The 21761-nt window shown below is 38.8% G+C and overlaps 1 protein-coding gene and 1 non-coding gene across 10 annotated transcripts in view; both read right to left on the bottom strand.

Moving 5' to 3' along the window:
* Nucleotides 1–21761, bottom strand: part of TMTC2 (transmembrane O-mannosyltransferase targeting cadherins 2) — a 497284-nt gene that overhangs the window by 166729 nt on the left and 308794 nt on the right. For all 9 annotated transcript variants that reach the window (XM_086398902.1, XM_086398907.1, XM_086398908.1 and 6 more), the window contains one exon: nt 3889–3970. In XM_086398902.1, the coding sequence (XP_086255028.1) occupies nt 3889–3970 (82 nt within the window). The remainder of the gene's footprint in view (nt 1–3888; nt 3971–21761) is intronic.
* LOC147371334 (U6 spliceosomal RNA) lies at nt 16126–16230 on the bottom strand. The gene has a single exon (XR_015165022.1). It is a non-coding gene; the product is annotated as a U6 spliceosomal RNA (small nuclear RNA).

The following is a 21761-nucleotide window of genomic DNA, read 5'->3' as shown; positions in this document are numbered from 1 at the left end:
TGAGAAATTAAGTATATATTAGTAACAATGTGAAATATGAGTTGGAAAACACTTTGGAAGCCCGTATCAATATTTTCACTTTACAGATGAATCTTAATCCCAGAGACTATACGTACCACATAGGCTACATTTTAACTAACTTATTAAACCAGTTTTATAAATCTTCTTAGCTTTCTTTCCTGAAAGTCAACATGAAGAAAAAATGGCAATCTCTAATGTAATTCCTTCACCCAAGGCATAAAACTAGTGGGTTCAAAACACAAATAACATTATAATAACACTTTTAAATATTGCCTTCTAATTGCCATTGCAGTCACTATAAATTCCTATAATATCCTCTGTCTAGTCCCAACTGGATGGCATACTCCAAAGTCACCTGTACCATTAATGAGCTAAAAAAAAAAAACAAAAAACCCCACAATCAGCAGGCAGGGCAAATTTCCAATAGAACAAAACTCACCCACGCTGGCATGTTCATTATCATTTGCAAAACCATTAAAAAAAAGACTCAAAACAACATTTAACATTTCATTTACATTATGCAAATATTCATTCAACATTAATATTTCATTTAAACTTTTATTTTTAAGCTGACATGTCATTATTCATTCAATCCATGGGCATAATAAATACCCTTAAGAATATTCACAACCAGTAAGTGGGAAAAAAAGTGATATAAAAGCCATAGCATGCATCTTCTTGGACAAAGAGTAATACAAAATTCAACATAACAATTTTTCAGTCAGTTTTGGAACGTGTGTCCAAGTCTAAAACTGACTGAGCTCAGCATTTATTGTGATTACTGTGATATGGTAATATGCTGGATATCGACGGTGCAAAAATGAAAAATAGGTCCTTCCTGTTAGTTACCTCAGAATTTTCTAAGGAAGGTAAATGTATAATTTCATTATAAATATTTACGTCCCCACAACCACTCTCCAGCCTAAGCCACCATCATTCTCGCCTGTGAGACTGCAATCGAGTTCTCTTTGTGCTACTCTGATCCTTCTCTAATCCTGTCTTACCACATGGTTCCTTCCATTGCTCTTAAAATAAGAAGTGAACTCCTTAGCTTGGTTACAAAAGCCTCCTGGGCTTGGGGGCTCTAGCTCTGCCTCCTCTCCAGTTTCATCTCCTCCCACCTTTCCATCAGGTTTAATAAGCTCTGGTCATAGTAGCCTCTTTCTTTGCTGTGAACACAAGCTTGTTCTTGCCTGTGACCTTTAAACTTTGTTTCTTTGTCTGAAATGCTCCTTTCTGGCTCTTCAAAGAATTGCAAGATTTAAAATATCAGCTTGGATTTCAAATATCACCTCCTCAAAGATGTTTCACCTATTTGGTTTCAAGAATTCTTGTACTCTACCTCCTATCACATCACCTTCTGAAAAGGACAGCATCCTATTTATTACCTACATAGCACAACTTCCATTCTGAAAACAGAACAGTGCTTTGCATCTTATACAAATTAAAATTAATAAAAACTCCACTAAGAATTTTAAGTTGTGATTTATGTGAATTTGACATTCTAAAACTGCACAGAAGGGCTGACAAATCCAAAATACCCATCCACCTACCCAGCCACCTTGTGTCTGTCTACAATAGATGCTTTGGGTCTATCTAATTGTGTCTATTAGCAACGTTGTGAAAAGAAATGGAATATGTATTATAGGAGAAAAGCAATGACAGCTATCAAGGGACCCAAAATTTAGTTACTTACAATTAACTTAGGCAAAACCTTCATCTCCCTAGGTTTCAATCTACTGATTTGTACATCAGAGGTTACATTAGATAAATTTAAAAGAACTTTTCAGTTCTAAATTTTACTCATTTTAAGCAGACTTCTTCTAAATAAAAACGTTAATATTCCCTTAAATGTACATTTTAAAATAACTTGAGCACAGTGAGATAGGAATATCAGGCAGTCAGTTATGGGCTTCCTGTCTGTTTGTAGTTCTTTTGCCTTAACTACTCTTTTTTGGTGCCTCATTTTTTGACTCCTTTCCATTTCCTATCCCAGAGTGGGGAAAAATACTGAAACTATCCATAAAAGCATATTTAATTATGCAGTCATCCCTCCCTTAGAAAACAAATGTACTTCTAATAATGGCTATATGCCAAAAAATTTTAAATAACCAAAGAGTACTAAGAAGAATTAGTTTCACACATTCATTTATAGAACATTTATCACTATTTTTCTAATAACATACACAATAAAGAATCTATTTCATTTTCTGTTAAAACTAAATCCAAAAATTTCTCTTGCAAGTAATACTCCCTATTACCACCCCAGGAAAAAAAAATTCAGGAGAATATTGAAACATAAAAATAAATTAAAAGATTAGTAGTGGGTAAAGACAGAAAAGTCAGAATAAGGGAGCTAACTCTTAAAATTAATAGTTTTTTTTTCCTAGTGGCATTTCAAATGAAGCAATGATGAAGTTTAAAGGAATTGGTTGTGAAAAATCTAAAGTATATAATAAAATTATGGGAAAGAAGCTTAGATGATGCAGTAAGTAGAATTAGTTTGAGGTACAGAAAATGCAAGCAGAAAGATAGGATTTAAAAAAAAAAAATCTATTTCATAAAATGACAAGAGGTCCTTCAGCACTCCAAGAAAATAATCAGGGAATTACTTTAGCTCAGTAGGGGTACCCAAAATAGTATGCATGTGAAAACCCTAATTTAAAACACTTCATATAAGAAAACCTGAAAAAATAAATTCTGCAGTAAACTTAAATTAGTTGACTACTATCTTAACATGGCAATAAAACTGCATTGTGAAAGAAAGTCAGGGGTGGTGATGCAGTTAGTTGCATCAAATTACATGCTGTGCTATGCTGAAAAGATAAAATATCATCACAACCCTACATTTATAAACATATACACACAATGTAAATAAACAAATGAACTGATGGTTAATTAAGTGTATCCTCCATTTCAAAATTTTCATTTTCCACACTCAGTGAAAAATGGGCTATCAGTGATAGCCCATCACTGATTCATTTTTACTAGCTGGAAAATGGGAGAAGGAATTTAATATTATACAAATATATTAGTTTTATTTCCTCAAGATATTTCATTCCTATTCAATATCTTTAAGTTTACTACCTGATAATAACTTAACACATCAAAGTCAATAATGGTCAAAAAATTCTTTTTCCAAGGGATCAGCAAAAGTAAATGCTTTTCAGCTCCTTGAAAGCTATTGCAAATGCAAATAAGGTAGAAATTAGTATATTTTACCCGATACCAAACCAGCTACATACACTGCCTCACGGAACACATGACTCACTACTAACGACAATGTGGAGTGTAACAGATTTGTTACATAAGTTCATTCTGAACTGGTTAAGATAAACTGAGGGTAAACCCAGTGAAAGACACATCCTTTATAGTCTACAGTTTTTATCCTTGACCCCAATCTCAGGCCTTTAGAGGCTGGGGTACTTCCAAATCTTCCAAGATTTTGTGGCCAAAAAGTAAGCTTCTAAAACTTCAAAATATTACATTCAGTGAGCAATATATTATCATTTAGAATGAAAAGAGAACTAATATTAATATTTTAATTATATACCATGCATCAGGCAAGGAGTGAGATGATTTGCTCATGAGATCTCATTTAAACCCCAAACTGAACTGGGGGCTGGGGGTGGGGAGGGACTGAAAATACCTTTCACCACTGAAGTCCTATGAAAATAACTAAAATATAAGGCATAGCCCTTGGTATCATGACTGCTTTGAACACAAAGGCAAGAATACAGCTCAAGGCTATATCTGCAATGACGAAGGCAATGTCCTCTCAAAGTGTTCTTTATCAGTGCAACCTGAATCTCGTATCAGCATTCACTGTAATTGTGGGGGACATGGAAAAAACTATCAAGCACTCACCATAATGCATGTAACAGTTTCCTTTGGTGGGGTCCAGCTCAATAGCCTTCAAGAAGAACTTTTCAGCCTCACTCTTACGACCCTTGAAAAACAGAGAAAATGGATGATTCAGCAGCACATCGAGAGGGATTCTTCACCCCCTGAGCCCATATGAAGTAGACTAATGTCTACCTGGTATGCATCATCAAAAAGCAGTGCTTTGTTTTTATCTAAATGGGATGATCGAGCAGAATGTGTTGAGAGAGAAGACTGAAGTCAGAATCCTGGAAAACATCAAGATTAGAAGAAGAGACAGAGTGAGTCCATCAAAGATGTCACAAAGAAGAACCAGGAGAGCAGGAGAAAAAAACGAAAAAATGGTTTCATGGAAACCAAAAGGATGAGTTTTAAGGAATGGTGGGAAATGTGTTTTCATTTTCTATTTTATTTTCTCCCTTCAATTTACATTGTCAACATTCATTCATTCATTCTTCCTTGTAAAGAATGATGATCATTTTAGCTTTTGAGATGATTTTGACCTAATGTTTACTTTATATAGGAAGAAACTAAGTCACAATTTGTTGAATCTCAAGCAAATACTGCTTATCCTTGCTGCTGTCACTCAGGACTACAACATATGTAAATCAGGATTTTGTCTAAAGCTAGATCTTCTCCCTATCTACAGTTTTAAGTAAACATTAGCATCAATATCAAAAATAAGCAAAAAGTAGGAGCAAAGGCTTACATGTAATAAACTGATTTTTCATGAATTAATAGCATAATCCAGGCAGATTCTAAAACTAGACATTCTTTGCCGTATTGTAGCTTCTGAACCAAAACTGCCTACAGAGTAACAAAAAGGGGGTGACTCAAGGTAAGAGAAAAGTCCAAAGAAGACGCTTCCTAAAAAAGCCCTGTCCTGTATGTCAAGGGTAAAATGAAGATCTATGTTAACTGGGTGGAAGCAAGTCATGGGTGATGCCCGGAAGCTGTGGGTGGGTCTAAAGAAAGAGAAACAATCTTATCTGATGGTTTCTTCTAATTCATACACTGTACCACATTAGCTTCATGTGATGTTTTTCTTTCCCCTTCACATACATATTTTTTAAACCACTGTTAAGGAGGTAATTATTCCAAAGATAGAGGTATATGATTAACCTAATATTCTACATTTTATGCAACTTTGACTCATGTCTCCAAAAGACCTCTCCTTTTTGTGTATTCATTTTGCTTAAAGAGCTCATTCTATTGCTCTTTTACTCACCCATTATTCCAGCAGCTAGTGATAACTATATGATCAGACCACTGACTTTCTCTTTCACTTTACTAATGCTACTTATGTCAATAACTCCTCTTTAATTTATAAGAAACATTTTGTCAAATATCCAATAATTAAACATTAAAAATTCTCCTGCGAGATTTCTCACAGTGTTTTAACTTCAAAGGAAAGCACAAGCAAAATACTTGCTATACATATTACCCTTTGTTGAAGTTAGTAAGAATTAGCAAGAATCTTATCAAGATAGGATCCCCTAAGTGATTAAATAATTCTGATGAATTAGGCAGTCTATGATATGAGTTAAGAGCACAGATTTCAGGAGGCAGAGCAGCTCTCACACTTTTGTAGCTAAATGACCCTTGGAGAATAATTTCGAAAATCTATTAGTTATAACTTTCTCTATTACAAAAAAACAAGGCAGGTGGCGCACAGAAGATTTTTTAGGGCAATGAAACTATTCTGTATAGTACTGTAATGACAGATAACATGTCATTCTACATTTGTCAAAAACATATAGAATACACAGCACAAAGAGTGAACCCTAATGTAAACTATGGCCTTTAAGGAATAATGACACCACCCTTATGGCAGAAAGTGAAGAGGAACTCAAAAGCCTCTTGATAAAAGTGAAAGTGGAGAGTGAAAAAGTTGGCTTAAAGCTCAACATTCAGAAAACGAAGATCATGGCAACTGGTCCCATCACTTCATGGGAAATAGATGGGGAAATAGTGGAAACAGTGTCAGACTTTATTTTTCTGGGCTCCAAAATCACTGCAGATGGTGACTGCAGCCATGAAATTAAAAGACGCTTACTCCTTGGAAGGAAAGTTATGACCAACCTAGATAGCATATTCAAAAGCAGAGACATTACTTTGCCAACAAAGGTTCATCTAGTCAAGGCTATGGTTTTTCCTGTGGTCATGTATGGATGTGAGAGTTGGACTGTGAAGAAGGCTGAGCGCTGAAGAATTGATGCTTTTGAACTGTGGTGTTGGAGAAGACTCTTGAGAGTCCCTTGGAGTGCAAGGAGATCCAATCAGTCCATTCTGAAGGAGATCAGCCGTGGGATTTCTTTGGAAGGAATGATGCTAAAGCTGAAACTCCAGTACTTTGGCCACCTCATGCAAAGAGTTGACTCACTGGAAAAGACTGTGATGCTGGGAGGGATTGGGGTCAGGAGGAGAAGGGGACGACAGAGGATGAGATGGCTGGATGGCATCACTGACTCGATGGACATGAGTCTGAGTGAACTCCGGGAGTTGGTGATGGACAGGGAGGCCTGGCGTGCTGCGATTCATGGGGTCGCAAAGAGTCAGACATGACTGAGCGACTGATCTGATCTGATTGGCTCATCAGTTGTAACATGTACAAGACAAGTTCAAGTTAACACAACCAGAGAAGTGTAGGAGGATAAGAGACTATATACCAATTCTATATCTTCTGTTCAATTTTTTTTGTAAACCTAAAACTGCTCTAAAACGAGCATTTATTATTTTTTAATATGATGATAATAAAATCTATTTCATGCAATTACAGATTTATCTGAAAGGATACACATGAACAGTTGTTACAGTAGATAGGCATATTCTATGCTTATAATAAATGTTAACTTATTTTATTTGTAGAGTGTTGTTATTGCTCAGTCGCTAAGTTGTGTCCAACTCTGTGACCCCATGGACAGGCTTCTCTGTCCTCCACTATCTCTTGGAGTTTGCTCAAATTCATATTCATTGAGTTGGTGATGCCATCCAATCATCCCATCCTCTGTTGCCCTCTTCTCCTGCCCTCAAACTTTTCCAGCATCAGGGTCTTTTCCATTGAGTTGGCTCTTTGCATCAGATGATCGAAGTACTGGAACTTCAGCTTTAGCATTAGTCCTTCATTGAATATTCAGATTTGATTTCCTTTAGGATTGACTGGTTTGATCTCTTTGCTGTCCAAGAGATTCTCAAGAGTCTTCTCCAACACCACAGTTCAAAAGCATTAATTCTCAGCGCTCAGCCTTCTTTAGTGTCCAACGCTCATGTGAATTCATTCATGACTACTGGAAAAACCGTAGCTTTGAATATATAGACCTTCATCTGCAAAGTGATGACTCTGCTTTTTAATATGCTGTCTAGGTTTGTCATAGCTTTTCTTCCAAGGATCAAGCATCTTTTAATTTCATGGCTGCATTCACCATCTGCAGCAATTTTGGAGTCCAAGAAAATAAAATGTCACTGCTTCCACTTTTTCCCCCTTCATTTGCTATGAAGTGATGGGACGGGTGCCATGATCTCAGTTTTTTGAATACTGAGTTTTAAGCCAGCTTTTTCATTCTCCTCTTTCATTCTCATCAAGAGGCTCTTTAGTTCCTCTTCACTTTCTGCCATTAGAGTGGCATCATGTGCATATCTGAACCCGTTGATATTACTCCCAGCAACCTTGATTCCAGCTCCTGATTCATCCAGCCTGGTATTTCACATGATGTACTCTGCATATATATATATATATATATATATATATATATATATATATATACGTACATAGTATGCAATAAAATACAGAGTTCTGAATGACAAAGACTGTATCTTGCTTTATTCAGAGCCTCAAAACACTTGGTCAGTCTTTAAATCATCACTGGAAAATAAGATAGGAAGAACTTGCACAAGATAATAAAAGAAAGATACAAAATGAAAACTATCATTGATAAAGAGTCTGGACAAATGTTTTATACAAAAACATAAAGGCATCTGTGAACTTTCTTCCACTTAAGTTTTAAGGACAGAAGAGAAGAGAGTGGCTCACTTATCACTGTCACAGTAAGCAGTGTAGTAGAATCCTCACGTGTACACTCCACTGGCCAAGCAGCAGTGGGGTGGTGTAGTTGCTCAGTCATGACCGACTCTTGCGACCCCATGGACTATAGCCCACCAGGCTCCTCTGTCCATGGGATTTTCCAGGCAAGAATACTGGAGTGGGTTGCCATTTCCTTCTCCAGAGGATCTTCCAGAGCCAGGGACTGAACCCAGGTCTCCTGCATCACAGGAAGATTCTTTACTGACTGAGCTAAAGCAACAGTATATAGGTTTAAAAAATAAATCAAAATTCAAAGGCCAGTCATCTCAGGTTACTCAAATGAACCCAGTGATTAAAAGACAGTGAGCCCTACCACCTCCTAGATGCAAAACAAATATATTGAAGGCCAGAACATTCTTTTTTGTGGGAAGTAGCAAACCACCAAGTAAAAACCCATCTTTCTACTTTGATCACTTTTTAGTCAAGTGCCAAATTATATGGAAAATAAAAGTCTCAGGAGAGTATATAAAATTCAAGATTCAGCCAGATGCATAAGCCAACCAAACACACATATCACTGGATCATAGGAAGGGTAGTAGGGAGGTAACACTAAGTTTAATCAAGTTTACTCTTTTCACTATTACTGTTTTAGAGGAACTTTGGTTAAAAAAGTAGAGAAGAAGAAAAAATCATGTCTCAGCAGGTTTTTTCTTGGCATCGTTTAGATTATGTCAGCATTTCTACAAGCAAGCATTATGGAATAGCCTCTGGTTATACAAAACCCCTCATATCAACCATCCTTACTCATTGCGTGTATTGTTTGGGGTGTTTGGACACTTGTGGTGTTTGAGAAAACCAAGAAAAAGGGACTGTGGTCAGTGTGACAAATAAGGGAAATGTGAGTGGAGTGGCTCAGTTTCCACTGCCAGGTCCATACTTATTGGCATATTCATTTGTTTTTTTAAGTTAAAATTTTATTGAATTCCTTGTGCTGTACTAAGTAGTAAGTATATAACCACTCAACTGAACCACACAGAGTGTCCCTTGCAAGTCCGAGTTGCAGGAAGTACATAGAAAACAAGTAACCCAATAAGCAAGGGAGTCAGCCGCAGAGAACTGAGGGCTAACAATGACTTTCTCTGATTCTCATTGAGGGATCTGGCCTGGAGCCGAACAAGCCTCTGTTTGAATCTTTTTGCCTCAGTTTATTTAGCTGTGTGACGCTGAGTATCTTTTGTAACATCTCTGAACCTCTTTTTCCTCACTTGGAAAGATGAACATAATACCAATTTTGAGGGGTTGCTAAAAATCGTTAAGTCAAGTGGAAATTACCGGTTTCAGCAATTTTATATAATCGTCTGAGATTTTTAATTTCCTCATAATTTGGCACTTGAGTAAACAGTGATCAAAGGAGAAAGATGGGTTTTTACTTGGCAGCATAGGAAGCTCTGACATTCTTTGATTTTTCTCCTATCTCCTCAAAAAAAAAAAAAAAAATTCATTCTTTCCACCTTGAAGGCCCACTATCTGGTTCCTAATTACCAAAATTCAAAAACACTTTGTAGAACTTCATGTCATGGTGGAAACTAAACTTCACAATTTTCCTTTAAAATGTCTCCCATTCCTATCACTTTCCCCTTCCTCCAATAAAAGACTCTTCCAGCTCACATCTTCAATGTTACTATAGATTTCAGATTTCCCGACTTACTTAAAAAGTTTGCAGCACTTTACTGAGTATGAAAAACACAGACTCAAGATTAGTATCATTTAAATTCATGAAAAAAAGCATCCTCAAACGGAACTAGGCTTGGTCAGGTCCTCTTCTGATTGGCAGCAGTAAAACATTAATGTAAATATTCAGTAAAGTTTAGGTAGCCTGTTTTACAGCATATGATTAGTTGGCAGCACATTTATTTTGTTTTCTAATTAAACTGGATGCTACGTTCCCTGCTCAGAAACAGGCACCCACCTGAGCAGGTATACAAGGTAAAGAGCATCTCTTTTGACAGCTGATCAATGCTTTTTCCAACTACAAAATAAAGGAATATAAAAATAGATACTTACATAGTAATATTTACACATACACAATTCCTCCCAAACCTGGAGCTCCTGCTTAAGGAAGCACTCAGGAATATTAAACATGAGAGAATTATATACTATCAATGGCTTCAGCTTGAACTGTCTCATTTTTTAAAAAATGTTAATCATACACCAATTTTTTTTACTTATTTTTAGTAGCAAATCACTCATTATATCTACCACCCTACACACGTGTGTTTTGATGTCATAGCTTAGAACTGCTATTTTACTGAATGACCTGAAAATATCAAGATTCTACATTCTTGCATATATATATTTGTAATGTAAGTAGCATACTAATCTTGTCCTCTAAACTAGATTACTCCCTTAAGACTTTACTTTTTCTTCTATAGTCATCCAAATATTCTATAAATATAATGATCAGTCAACAAATGAACAGGCCACCACTATTTTCTTGTACATAACTTAATAGCATATAGTAACTCTTTAGTTATTCACGTGGTCACATTTTCAGTAAACTACAGAGCTATGAATAAAGCAGTAATTTCTCCACTTTACATATGGAAACTGTCACATGAGCTAAGGTCTGTGCTGTGCTTAGTCACTCAGTTGTGTCCAACTCTTTGCAACCCCATGGACTGTAGCCTGCCAGGCACCACTGTCCATGGGGATTCTCCAGATAGGAATACTGGAGTGGGTTGCTGTGCCCTCCTCCAGGGAATCTTTCCAACTCAGGGATTGAACCCAAGCCTCCTGATAAACCATAAAAAGTGGTCCTCAGACTAGCCTGATTCTCATCCAAATATTTATATCCCAATAAGGGATTACTTGTGTCTTCAGCATTGGTAGGAACACCAGTTGTGGGCATGGGTGTTCAGTCGTATCCAACTTTTTTGCAATCTCGTGGACTATACAGCCTTCTAGGCTCCTCTGTCCATGGGACTCCAGGCAAGAATAAGTGGGTTGAATTTCTTTCTCCAAGGACCTTCCTAACCCAGGGATCAAACCCCTGTCTTCTGCATCTCCTGCAATGGCAGGCAGATTCTTTACCACTGAGTCAACCAGGCAACCCAGTAACATCAGTTGGAATAATACAAAAAATAAACCAGAGGATTTTCCTTGGGTCACCCTACTCCTATTTAGATGCTGCTTTAAGTTTACTGTAGAAGAGTCTCTTTCTGCAATTGTGATCCTGCAGTCACTTTCATACATTTAGCGTTTATTTTGGGGGAATGTCTGACAATGGTAACTGTTGGTCACTCACTCAAATGTGTATCTACATGTACAAGAAATAAGAAAGGGAAGCAGCCAATAAAATGGATCTAAAAGCTTATATGGGCTCCCCTGGTAGTAAAGAATCTGCCTGCACTGCAGAAGACCTGGGTTCTCCCCTGGAGAAGGGAATGGCAACCCACTCCAGTATTCTTGCCTGAAGAATTCCATAGACAGGGGAATCTTTGTCTAGTGGGCTATAGTCCTTGGGGTCACAAAGAGTTGGACACAACTGAGCATGCAAAAGCGTATATGCAACTTAGTGTGTGCATGCTCAGTCCCAAGCTCCTCTGTCCATGCAATTTTCCAGGCAAGAATACTGGAGTGGGTTGCTATTTCCCAGTCCAGGGGATCTTACCCACCCAAGGATTGAACCCACGTCTCTTGCGTCTCCTTCATTGTCAGGTGGATTCTTTACCACTGTGCCACCTGGGAAGCCAAAAAGCTTATACATAGTTTAGTAAATGTGTTGTTTGCACCTGCATTATAGTTTGAGTGCAAGAGGAAAAGCAATAAAACAGCCTTGGAAAAATAATTTGTGGAGGTCCTCATTTACAAACAGAAGAAGCATTGCTTGACAGTACATCTTAACATTATTATTTATATATGAAGTGTCTTCAGGATATAAAACATTTTCTCCTCATAAGAAATAGATCATTAAAAAAAATCTAACAATTGAATTAAATCTTACTAATGAAGATGATTTACATCAAACCATTTAGTTCTAAAGTCCCTCTCTAAGTCATTATGCATAATCAGCCAGAGGTAACCCTAATGAAAGGCAAAGTGAAGGGGTAAGGACAATGATAACCTTCAGAATGAAATGCTTTATTATTATACTACTACAGTATTTACCATCAAATCATCAGGGACCCAAAATCTGATGATGACGTTCATTTTTTAGGGGCAGAATACTATTTCTTCTAGAAAGTTTTAAAAATAGAAGAATAATGCTACAAAAAAAAAAAAAGAAAAGAATGTGGCTAAACAGGTTAATGATAATAGTTTGTGGTTCTCACTGAATTATGCCTCAAGTTTCACCTTCTATAATTCTCAGGTCTTTTGTGATCTCTTTCCTAAATGTCCCAAAGCAGAAGCCACTTCATAGACACTTGGAATATGTCATTAAGCCTAAACATATGTCAAATTAAGGGCAGCCAGTGGGGACAAGGGTAGCATCCAGAAGAAGTGTTGAGACCTCAGCAGGGAGGTATGGCTCTGGGGCCTGCCTGGGCAAGGCTGGTGCCCAGAAACACAACTCCCAGACCTGAACAAGGCTTCCCTGAAACCCATCCCCGGTCCCACTGCAGAGCCATCATACTTCAGGGTGAGGAATTAGCTCAGACCCGGTTGACTTGGGCAGCTTCCTTCCTAGCTTTCTTTATTTTTTTTTAATTTAAATTTATTTATTTTAATTGGAGGCTAATTACTTTACAATATTGTATTGGTTTTGCCATACATCAACATGAATCCGCCACAGATGTACATGTGCTCCCCATCCTGAACCCCCCTCCCACCTCCCTCTCCGTACCATCCCTCTGGGTCATCCCAGTGCACCAGCCCCAAGCATCCTGTATCCTGCATCGAACCTGGACTGGCAATTCGTTTCTTATATGATATTATACATGTTTCAATGCCATTCTCCCAAATCATCCCACCCTCTCCCTCTCCCAGAGTCCAAAAGACTGTTCTATACATCTGTGTCTCTTTTGCTGTCTCACATACAGGGTTATCGTTACCCCCTTTCTAAATTCCATATATATATATATGTATCCAAATCCTGAAAGATGATGCTGTGAAAGTGCTGCACTGAATATGTCAGCAACTTTGGAAAACTCAGCAGTGGCCACAGGACTGGAAAAGGTCAGTTTTCATTCCAATCCCAAAGAAAGGCAATGCCAAAGAATGCTCAAACTACCGCACAATTGCACTCATCTCACACGCTAGTAAAGTAATGCTCAAAATTCTCCAAGCCAGGCTTCAGCAATATGTGAACCGTGAACTTCCTGATGTTCAAGCTGGTTTTAGAAAAGGCAGAGGAACCAGAGATCAAATTGCCAACATCCGCTGGATCATAGAAAAAGCAAGAAGAGTTCCAGAAAAACATGTATTTCTGCTTTATTGACTATGCCAAAGCCTTTGACTGTGTGGATCACAATAAACTGTGGACAATTCTGAAAGAGATGGGAATACCAGACCACCTGATCTGCCTCTTGAGAAATTTATATGCAGGTCAGGAAGCAACAGTTAGAACTGGACATGGAACAACAGACTGGTTCCAAATAGGAAAAGGAGTACGTCAAGGCTGTATATTGTCACCCTGTTTATTTAACTTATATGCAGAGTACCTCATGAGAAACGCTGGACTGGAAGAAACACAAACTGGAATCAAGATTGCCGGGAGAAATATCAATAACCTAAGATATGCAGATGACACCACCCTTATGGCAGAAAGTGAAGAGGAACTCAAAAGCCTCTTGATAAAAGTGAAAGTGGAGAGTGAAAAAGTTGGCTTAAAGCTCCACATTCAGAAAGCGAAGATCATGGCACCCGGTCCCACCACTTCATGGGAAATAGATGGGGAAACAGTGGAAACAGTGTCAGACTTTATTTTTCTGGGCTCCAAAATCACTACAGATGGTGACTGCAGCCATGAAATTAAAAGACGCTTACTCCTTGGAAGGAAAGTTATGACCAACCTAGATAGCATATTCAAAAGCAGAGACATTACTTTGCCAACAAAGGTTCATCTAGTCAAGGCTATGGTTTTTCCTGTGGTCATGTATGGATGTGAGAGTTGGACTGTGAAGAAGGCTGAGCACCGAAGAATTGATGCTTTTGAACTGTGATGTTGGAGAAGACTCTTGAGAGTCCCTTGGAGTGCAAGGAGATCCAATTAGTCCATTCTGAAAGAGATCAGCCCTGGGATTTCTTTGGAAGGAATGATGCTAAAGCTGAAACTCCAGTACTTTGGCCACCTCATGTGAAGAGTTGACTCATTGGAAAATGCTGGGAGGGATTGGGGTCAGGAGGAGAAGGGGACGACAGAGGATGAGATGGCTGGATGGCATCGCTGACTTGATGGACGTGAGTCTCAGTGAACTCCGGGAGTTGGTGATGGACAGGGAGGCCTGGCGTGCTGCGATTCATGGCGTCAAAAAGAGTCAGACATAACTGAGTGACTGATCTGATCTGATGTATACTGTATTGGTGTTTTTCTTTCTGGCTTACTTTACTCTGTATAATAGGCTCCAGTTTCATTCACCTCATTAGAACTGATTCAAATGCACGATGGAGTATTACTCAGTCATTAAAAAGAATGCATTTAATCACTTCCTAGCTTTCTGAATACCAATAAGCCTTCAGATTTAGGTGAACCTTTGGACGGGAGGAGGCCGCAAAACTGGTTGAAATGAAATGGCAGACAAAGTGGGATAAAAGACTGCAGCAGACTGAATTTCATTTGAAGAAGTTATAGTGCAGCAGCCATATGCAGCTGGTATTCTGGCTTCAATGCCAAACGTGTTACCTGAGCAACAGGCACAAATCAGCAGCTTGTTAATAACAAAATATAAGGGTCGATATCCCTAAAAAAGGTATGTTACATTTACTCAATATTCAATTTACCTAAAAGGTAAATTAATGCATTGAGATATTAATCATCTATTAGAAACATTGCTCCCAAATTACAGACCTCAGTATTCCTGATGGCTCATTAGAAACTGCACTCAGCTAGCACATAGCTAAAGGACAGAAAAAGACAGTAAGATATTCCTGGAAGCAATTTGTTATGCCTCAAAACTTTTAAGTCACAGATACACTTGGCTAAACAATTTTATCTCTTGTTATTTGTACTAAGGAAATACCTGTAAATTCCAAGAGGTAGCTATTTATTTTCATTACAGCATTGTTTATACAAATTCAGTGTCTACCAGCATGGACTTGGTTAACCACATGCCATTTCAAGGAAATATGTATCTATTAAAATGATTTTGTAGAAAGTATTTAAACCACCAGATATTTCATGATCCATGGCTAAATGAAATAAGCGGGTTGTAAGATGCTGCTTATGTTCTAGTTAGCTATTGTTTTAATGAAAGAGGAGGCTAGCACTACCTCTATCAATACTGGCTCATTTTACTGCTGGATTTCAAAGGTGAATGAGAGGGTTGTTTCTCTGGGATCTTAAGACTGATGCAGAGGGAAGTACATACCTAAAGTAAACTATTAAAAAAATATTGCTGTGTTAGTGTCAAACTAAGTGTTCTGAGCACACAGAACAACTTCATCCACTGGAAAGGGAATTCATCAGAGATGTGGCATTTCACTACACAGAAATGAATTAAGCTCCTGCTATGTACCATGCTGTGTTACAGTCCTGGTAATCAAGATGAAGTTCCTGCCCTCCTGCAGTTCACACTCTAGTGGTGGAATGGTAGTTCACACAGGAGCAGTGACACCGTCGGTCTAAACTAGTTTGGTAAAAAAAAATAACAGGCTAATGTGAGAGAGCAACACACACTAGGGGTGGGATGGAGTTTGAGAAAGTCATCAAGAAAAGTCTCTGCTGACACTGGAAAAGCAACCTAAGTAAAGGAAGTGAGTGAACCATGCAAAGACGTGGCATGTTTGGAACATTAGAGCCTAACAAGAAAACCAATATGGCGGCAGGGGAGTAAACTCCACGAAGAATCACAGGAAATGAGTGTGAGACACTGGAGTGATCAGGTTGCCTAGGGCAAAGTAGTCACTGTAAGGAGTCTGGAGTTAACTTTTTGTTTTGGTAGTAAAAGTCACAGTTTCAACATTAGATGTCACATGTTGCTTTGAGGCGTAGCATTTCCTTGGTGTTAACCAGCAAAGCCACCGAACAGCCTCTGGGAACTACACAGAATATGGAACACTTTATGAATGTATGTCACTCTTGTGTGAGGGCCATGATAATCCTCTCTGCATCATCTCAATTTTAGTGTATGTGCTGCTGAAGCAAGCCCTGGAATTTCTCTTAACTAGAACAGAACACCATGGAGGATTTTAGATAGAAGCACAACATGATCTCACATATTTTTACAAAAAAAAAAAAAAAAAAAAAAACTGAGATCTTGACTGGAAAACTGACTGCATCAGGCATAGAAAAAAGGGGGACCACTTAGAAGGTTGTTAATACTCCATGGCAAAGACTAGGGTAAAAGCAGTGGAGCCAGTGAGATGTGGTTAGATGTGGAGTATCTTGTAGATATATGACTGATAAGATTGGATATAGGTATAACATAAAAACAGGAGTCAAAGATGACTCCATAGCTTTGGCTTGTGGCACCTAGGTGAATGCAGGTATCATTTATACACATGAAAAAGATTTCTTGAGAGCAAGTGTTGGTAGGAAGGTACATGTGTCATCGAGCAACCAATTCCTATTTTTGAGATGCTACAGCAGGAGAGTGTGGAGGACTAATTCAGAAAGCCTGACCAGAGAGGAAGTCACAGATCAAGCCTTGGCAAAAACACCAGCTATCTGGTAGCTTCCCTGAGAAGAAGTTAAAAGAAAACTTGCAAGAATGCCAAGAGGAAAGCAAAAACAGAAAAAAGGGGAAAAAAACAAAATCAAACAAAAACAAAACAAGCCTTCTATTTAAAGCATGGTTTCAGTAAAAGAGAAGAAAAATATATTAAATTACTGTTTAAAATAAGTAGCTTGACTTTCACAAATATTTTAAATATTTTATTAGTAAAAATATATATGTTGCTTTCTATACATCTTTGACATTTATGAGTAAAAAAAAGTTAAGATTTTAGCATATTAATACAAATAGCCAATTTCCAAAATATTACATAATGAAAGATGTTTAGCTTTATTCAGATATCCCGTTATATAACAAATTTTTACTTCCTTTCTACCTCTGTTCACTTGCATATTTTCCCTTCAAGCTTAAAGAGGTCATCCACACGTACTACAATAACATTTCAATACGAGATAATTAATTTGATAGAATACAACCACATCTTAAGCTCTATCTGGGGAAATTGCTTTGGCTGTTACATTGCATTGCTACCCTAAACTCAGTTAAGTTAAAACTCTTCTCCATCTATAATATAAATTTATGAGAATATTTCATTATTAAAATGTCTGAGGATGCTGTGGTGAAGTAGAAATTTTCTTTAAACACATTTATAACTAAATTGCAGATATATATATATCCTAAAATTTTACTTTAGAATTATGAAATCATTTTTAAATATCAAAATCAGCTATCTTTAGACTTCAGAATAGTACACAGAATTTCTCTTTGACTCATAAATTAAATAGAAAAATATGTGTTTGTAGTTAAAACAATGAACTTTCAGCAATCCATTAAGTTTATTCATTGATTTCCTTAATCCAACTACTATTTACTGGGAGTCAGACATGCCTGAAGCAACTTAGCAGCAGTAGCAGAAGCAGAGTTAAGCACTGGGATGAGAATGGTGAATTAGGAACAACCTTTGCCTTCAAGCCTTTAAGCCACTTAAAATTGGCTTCCCTGGTGGCTCAGACGGTAAAGCCTCTGCCCGCAATGCCGGAGACCCGGGTTCAATTCCTGGTTCGGGAAGATCTCCTGGAGAAGGAAATGACAATCTACTCCAGCACTCTTGCCTGGAAAATCCCATGGAGGGAGGAGCCTGATAGGCCACAGTCCGTGGGGTCACAAAGAGCTGGACACAACTGAGCGACTTCACTGTCTTTTGCCTTCATGAAGAGTCCAAAACTGTAGGTGTCATGCGTACAACGTAATATTCTAAGTGAATTTCATTTAGAATTAGTTGAAGTACTTGGGAAAGTCTTTCAAAGGAAGTCCTGCTTGCTCTAAAAAATCTGAGAGCTGTGTGATTAACTAGTTGAAGGGAGACAAAAATACGTGAAGTAGAGACACAACAAAGGTAACATCTCTATGGCAAAAACACTGCATGAACCCAGGCTGAGGGAGGCAGAGAGAAGGAATAGAGGTGGGCTATTGAAAAGGTTGAAGGTAGAGCCCACCTTCAGATGGATTACATGAAGGAGTTTGCCCTTATCTGTTTTGTCAACATCACTTCTGAGGGTTGTGTGGGTAACAGTTGTAATGGGAACAGAAGGGATGCAGGCAGATTAATCCAGGCTTTTAAAAGACAGTGATTGGGCTGATAATGGAGAGGAAGATTAGTGGACTGACAGGAGAGATATTTAGGTCATACAGACAGGATTACAAGATGGATAGGAGAGGGAGAGGGTGTGAGATGGAGGTCACAAAGATGACCTCAAGGTTTCTGATCCTGAAACTGAGATAAAGTAGGTAAATAATGGAAAAAGACCAGGTTAAGGGAGGAAAATCACAAGCTCAGTTCTGAGAATTATACAGTACCATTGAGACATCTGAGCTGTCAAAGATGTGGTTTGTTAGTCAGGCTGAATCAAGAGAACTGAAGTAAGGTAAAACAGCATTTCAAGAAGACATGAGTAGTCAATTATGTCAATTTCTGAAAAACTCCCAGTGGGTTTAGTGACACAGCGATCAGACACTAGTAAGTTCAGTAAGGTGTATTTTTACAGAATAATAGGTCTTGAAGCCAGAAGGAGTGGGGGTAAGTCTGGGGAGAGGGTTGAGGAAACTGATGCCCTCAGTCAATATGTCTGGCTCTGAAGGACAAGGGACGTGATCATGTCAGTAGAAGAGAATGAGACATATTGAGTGTTTGGAAAAAGAACACAGAAAATCAAAACATAAATTGGAACTGGAAATAAAGATTAATGTGTAGATTTACTTTTTCATAGTTGAATTGAAAATGAAAAGAGAAAACCTCAAAATTCTAGAATTCTTAGTTAACTTTCCAATTATAACCAAGGCCAAAATAAACCAGCCTGGAATTCTTTAAACTGAGTCTTTTCCTTCTGGGTCCCCTAAGAGAACACTCGATTCCTGCTTTTGTTGTGACCCTTACCAGACCCTTACCATATGCACTCTTATTCCCACTTGTAATCTCTTCTAATCATAAACCACTGTAGGAGATTGATTTAGTCAACACTTAGCCAAAGGCTGGGGCTTCCCTGGTGGCTCAGACAGCAAAAGCATCTGCCTACAATGCGGGAGACCCGGGTTCAATCCCTGGGTTGGGAAGATCCCCGGGAGAAGGAAATGGCAACCCACTCCAGTATTCTTGCCTGGAAAATCTCATGGATAGAGGAGCCTGGCAGGCTCCAGTCCATGGGGTCGCAAAGAGTTGGACACGACTGAGCGACTTCAGTTTTAGCCAAGGGCCAGATGTTGTGTGTGTGAAGTCTCTTCAGTCATGTCTGACTCTTTGTGACCCGATGGACTATGGCCCTCCAGGCTCCTCTGTCCATGGGCTTCTCCAGGCAAAAATACTGGAGTGGGTTGCCATGCCCTCCTCCAGGGGATCTTCCCGACCCAGGAATCGAACCTGAAACTCATACAACTCATGCCTGGGCAGGTAGGTTCTTTACTACTAGCACCACCTGGAAAGCTGCCAGATACATGGTAGGCAGTCATAAACGCATGAAAACTTTAAATATACTGGAAAAGAAAATACTGAAAACACACTTCCTACTCTCATTGGGAAGTCCTGTTGCCTCCATGAAAGAGCGTGTAGGCTTCAGCGGGTAAATCTGAGAACATCATGAGGCTCGAGTGATACCCAGAAGGTCACTCCTGTCACTGTCAATACCTCGTCCAGACAAGGGGAAGAAAAGAGAAACCACAGTTTCAATTAGCCTTCCGTGGTCCAAAGATGGCGCCACAAGTTCACAGAAAGTAGACAGGACACTTTAGATGGACAAAGCGGTCCACGTGACCTCCGTTTCAGGAGTCAGTCATCGGAAAGCCCCCAGATTTAGCTCCTGCAGCAACTTCAACCATCCGGCTGCGCTGTTTGTGCAAATGGGTGCTTCTTGTTTGTCATGAGAAATTGCTGGACTGCTCCATCCCAAACTGTTTAGCTATGATGTGGAAAGCTGCTACGCTGATTGGTCCCCAAGAGGCAGCCTTGGCTCACAGAGCTCAGAACCGACACTCGTGCTCAGCAGTTAAACCCCATGGGGATGGTTAGGAAAGCTGCTCTGTGAGAGTGGAGAGCAGGAGTGCCAACAACAGCTGCATTGCAGCTGGGTCGCAAAGCAGAACAAGCAATCCCCTGACACCATAAAAGGTGGTGGATGACGGGCAGGCGATCTCTGCACCTCCATTTGTCCCTGGCAGGCTGCCACGACTCTAAAATCCAAATGCTCTCACAAGAAGATAAAGCCAGATGTAAATAATTCCCTAATTTCATACCTATTTTTGGTCGAAATCTTCAGCAGTAAGGATAGAGAGGCTTATTTAACTTATTAAGATGTAACTCTCTTTGATGACTGAACCAGTGTACTGCATAAAAGCACTGGATTCAGTCACAGAAAGTGTTAGTCACTCAGTCGTGTCTGACTCTTTGTGACCCATGGACTGTAGCCCACCAGGCTCCTCTGTCTATGGAATTCTCCAGGAAAGAATACTGGAACGGGTAGCCTTCTCCTTCTCCAGAGCATCTGCCCAACCCAGGGATCAAACCCAGGTCTTCTGTATTGCAGGCAAATTCTCTACCATCTGAGCACACCAGGAACCTGAATTCTAGTCTGGTTCTGATACCAAGAAGATGAATCACCAAGGAAAGCCACTAATTTGAATAGGTTTTGCTTTTCTCAATTGTCAATCAAAGGACTGATTAAACTCTACTGGCTTAAAAAACGGAGTTCAATTCAGGGAAGTCATCATTGGTTAAAAATTCAGATTAAAGAAAGTTAAGCTCTTAATTCACATCATACTCCTTTGCTTCCATTGTTTTTCAATCCATGACAGAGAAAAGGAATGCCAGTTCCTTTTCTCCTAGATCCAGCCAGCTGACACTGAGACTGGGGATAGTAGCCAAGACCTAAAATCCACTGTATTTTAATTTACTAACAAACAAAATTAAATGGAATTGGAATGAATGACCCCCTTATTTTCTTCTGAAAGGACTTTAAGGTAAAGATGCCTATCAAAGGTAAAATGTCCTGAAAGTGAAAGCGGCTCAGTAGTGTCCAGCTCTTTAGGACCCCATGGACCATACAGTCCATGGAATTCTCCAGGCCAGAATACTGGAGTGGGTAGCCTATCCCTTCTCCAGTGGATCTTCCTGACCCAGGAATCAAACCAGGGTCTCCTGCATTGCAGGAGGATTCTTTACCAACTGAGCTATAAGGGAAGCCAAAACGTCCTAGAAAGGTTCTTATACAAACCAGACCACATGCATATTGAAACGGTATACTGTGCTTCTCATTTTGTAAGTGATTCTCAGAAGTAATTCTGGTTTGCCTAAAACTACTCTATGTCCACTGTTATAGTGTAAAAATAATAGCCAACCCTTCCTGGTTTGGACAAATATTCTATAGTTACCCTAATTCTTGTTTCCCTCTCATAAGTATTCACCTAAATCAGACAAGTCGACAATGGCTTGCAATTGCAGTGACACTGCAATATCAGCT

The sequence above is a fragment of the Bos grunniens genome, chromosome 5 (assembly GCF_055505025.1).
Source record: "Bos grunniens cultivar Pamir isolate PY7600 chromosome 5, Bosgru_T2T1.0, whole genome shotgun sequence".
Taxonomy (NCBI): domain Eukaryota; kingdom Metazoa; phylum Chordata; class Mammalia; order Artiodactyla; family Bovidae; genus Bos; species Bos grunniens.
The sequence above is the reverse complement of the archived record's forward strand: the minus strand, read 5'-3'. Positions and strand labels throughout refer to the sequence as shown.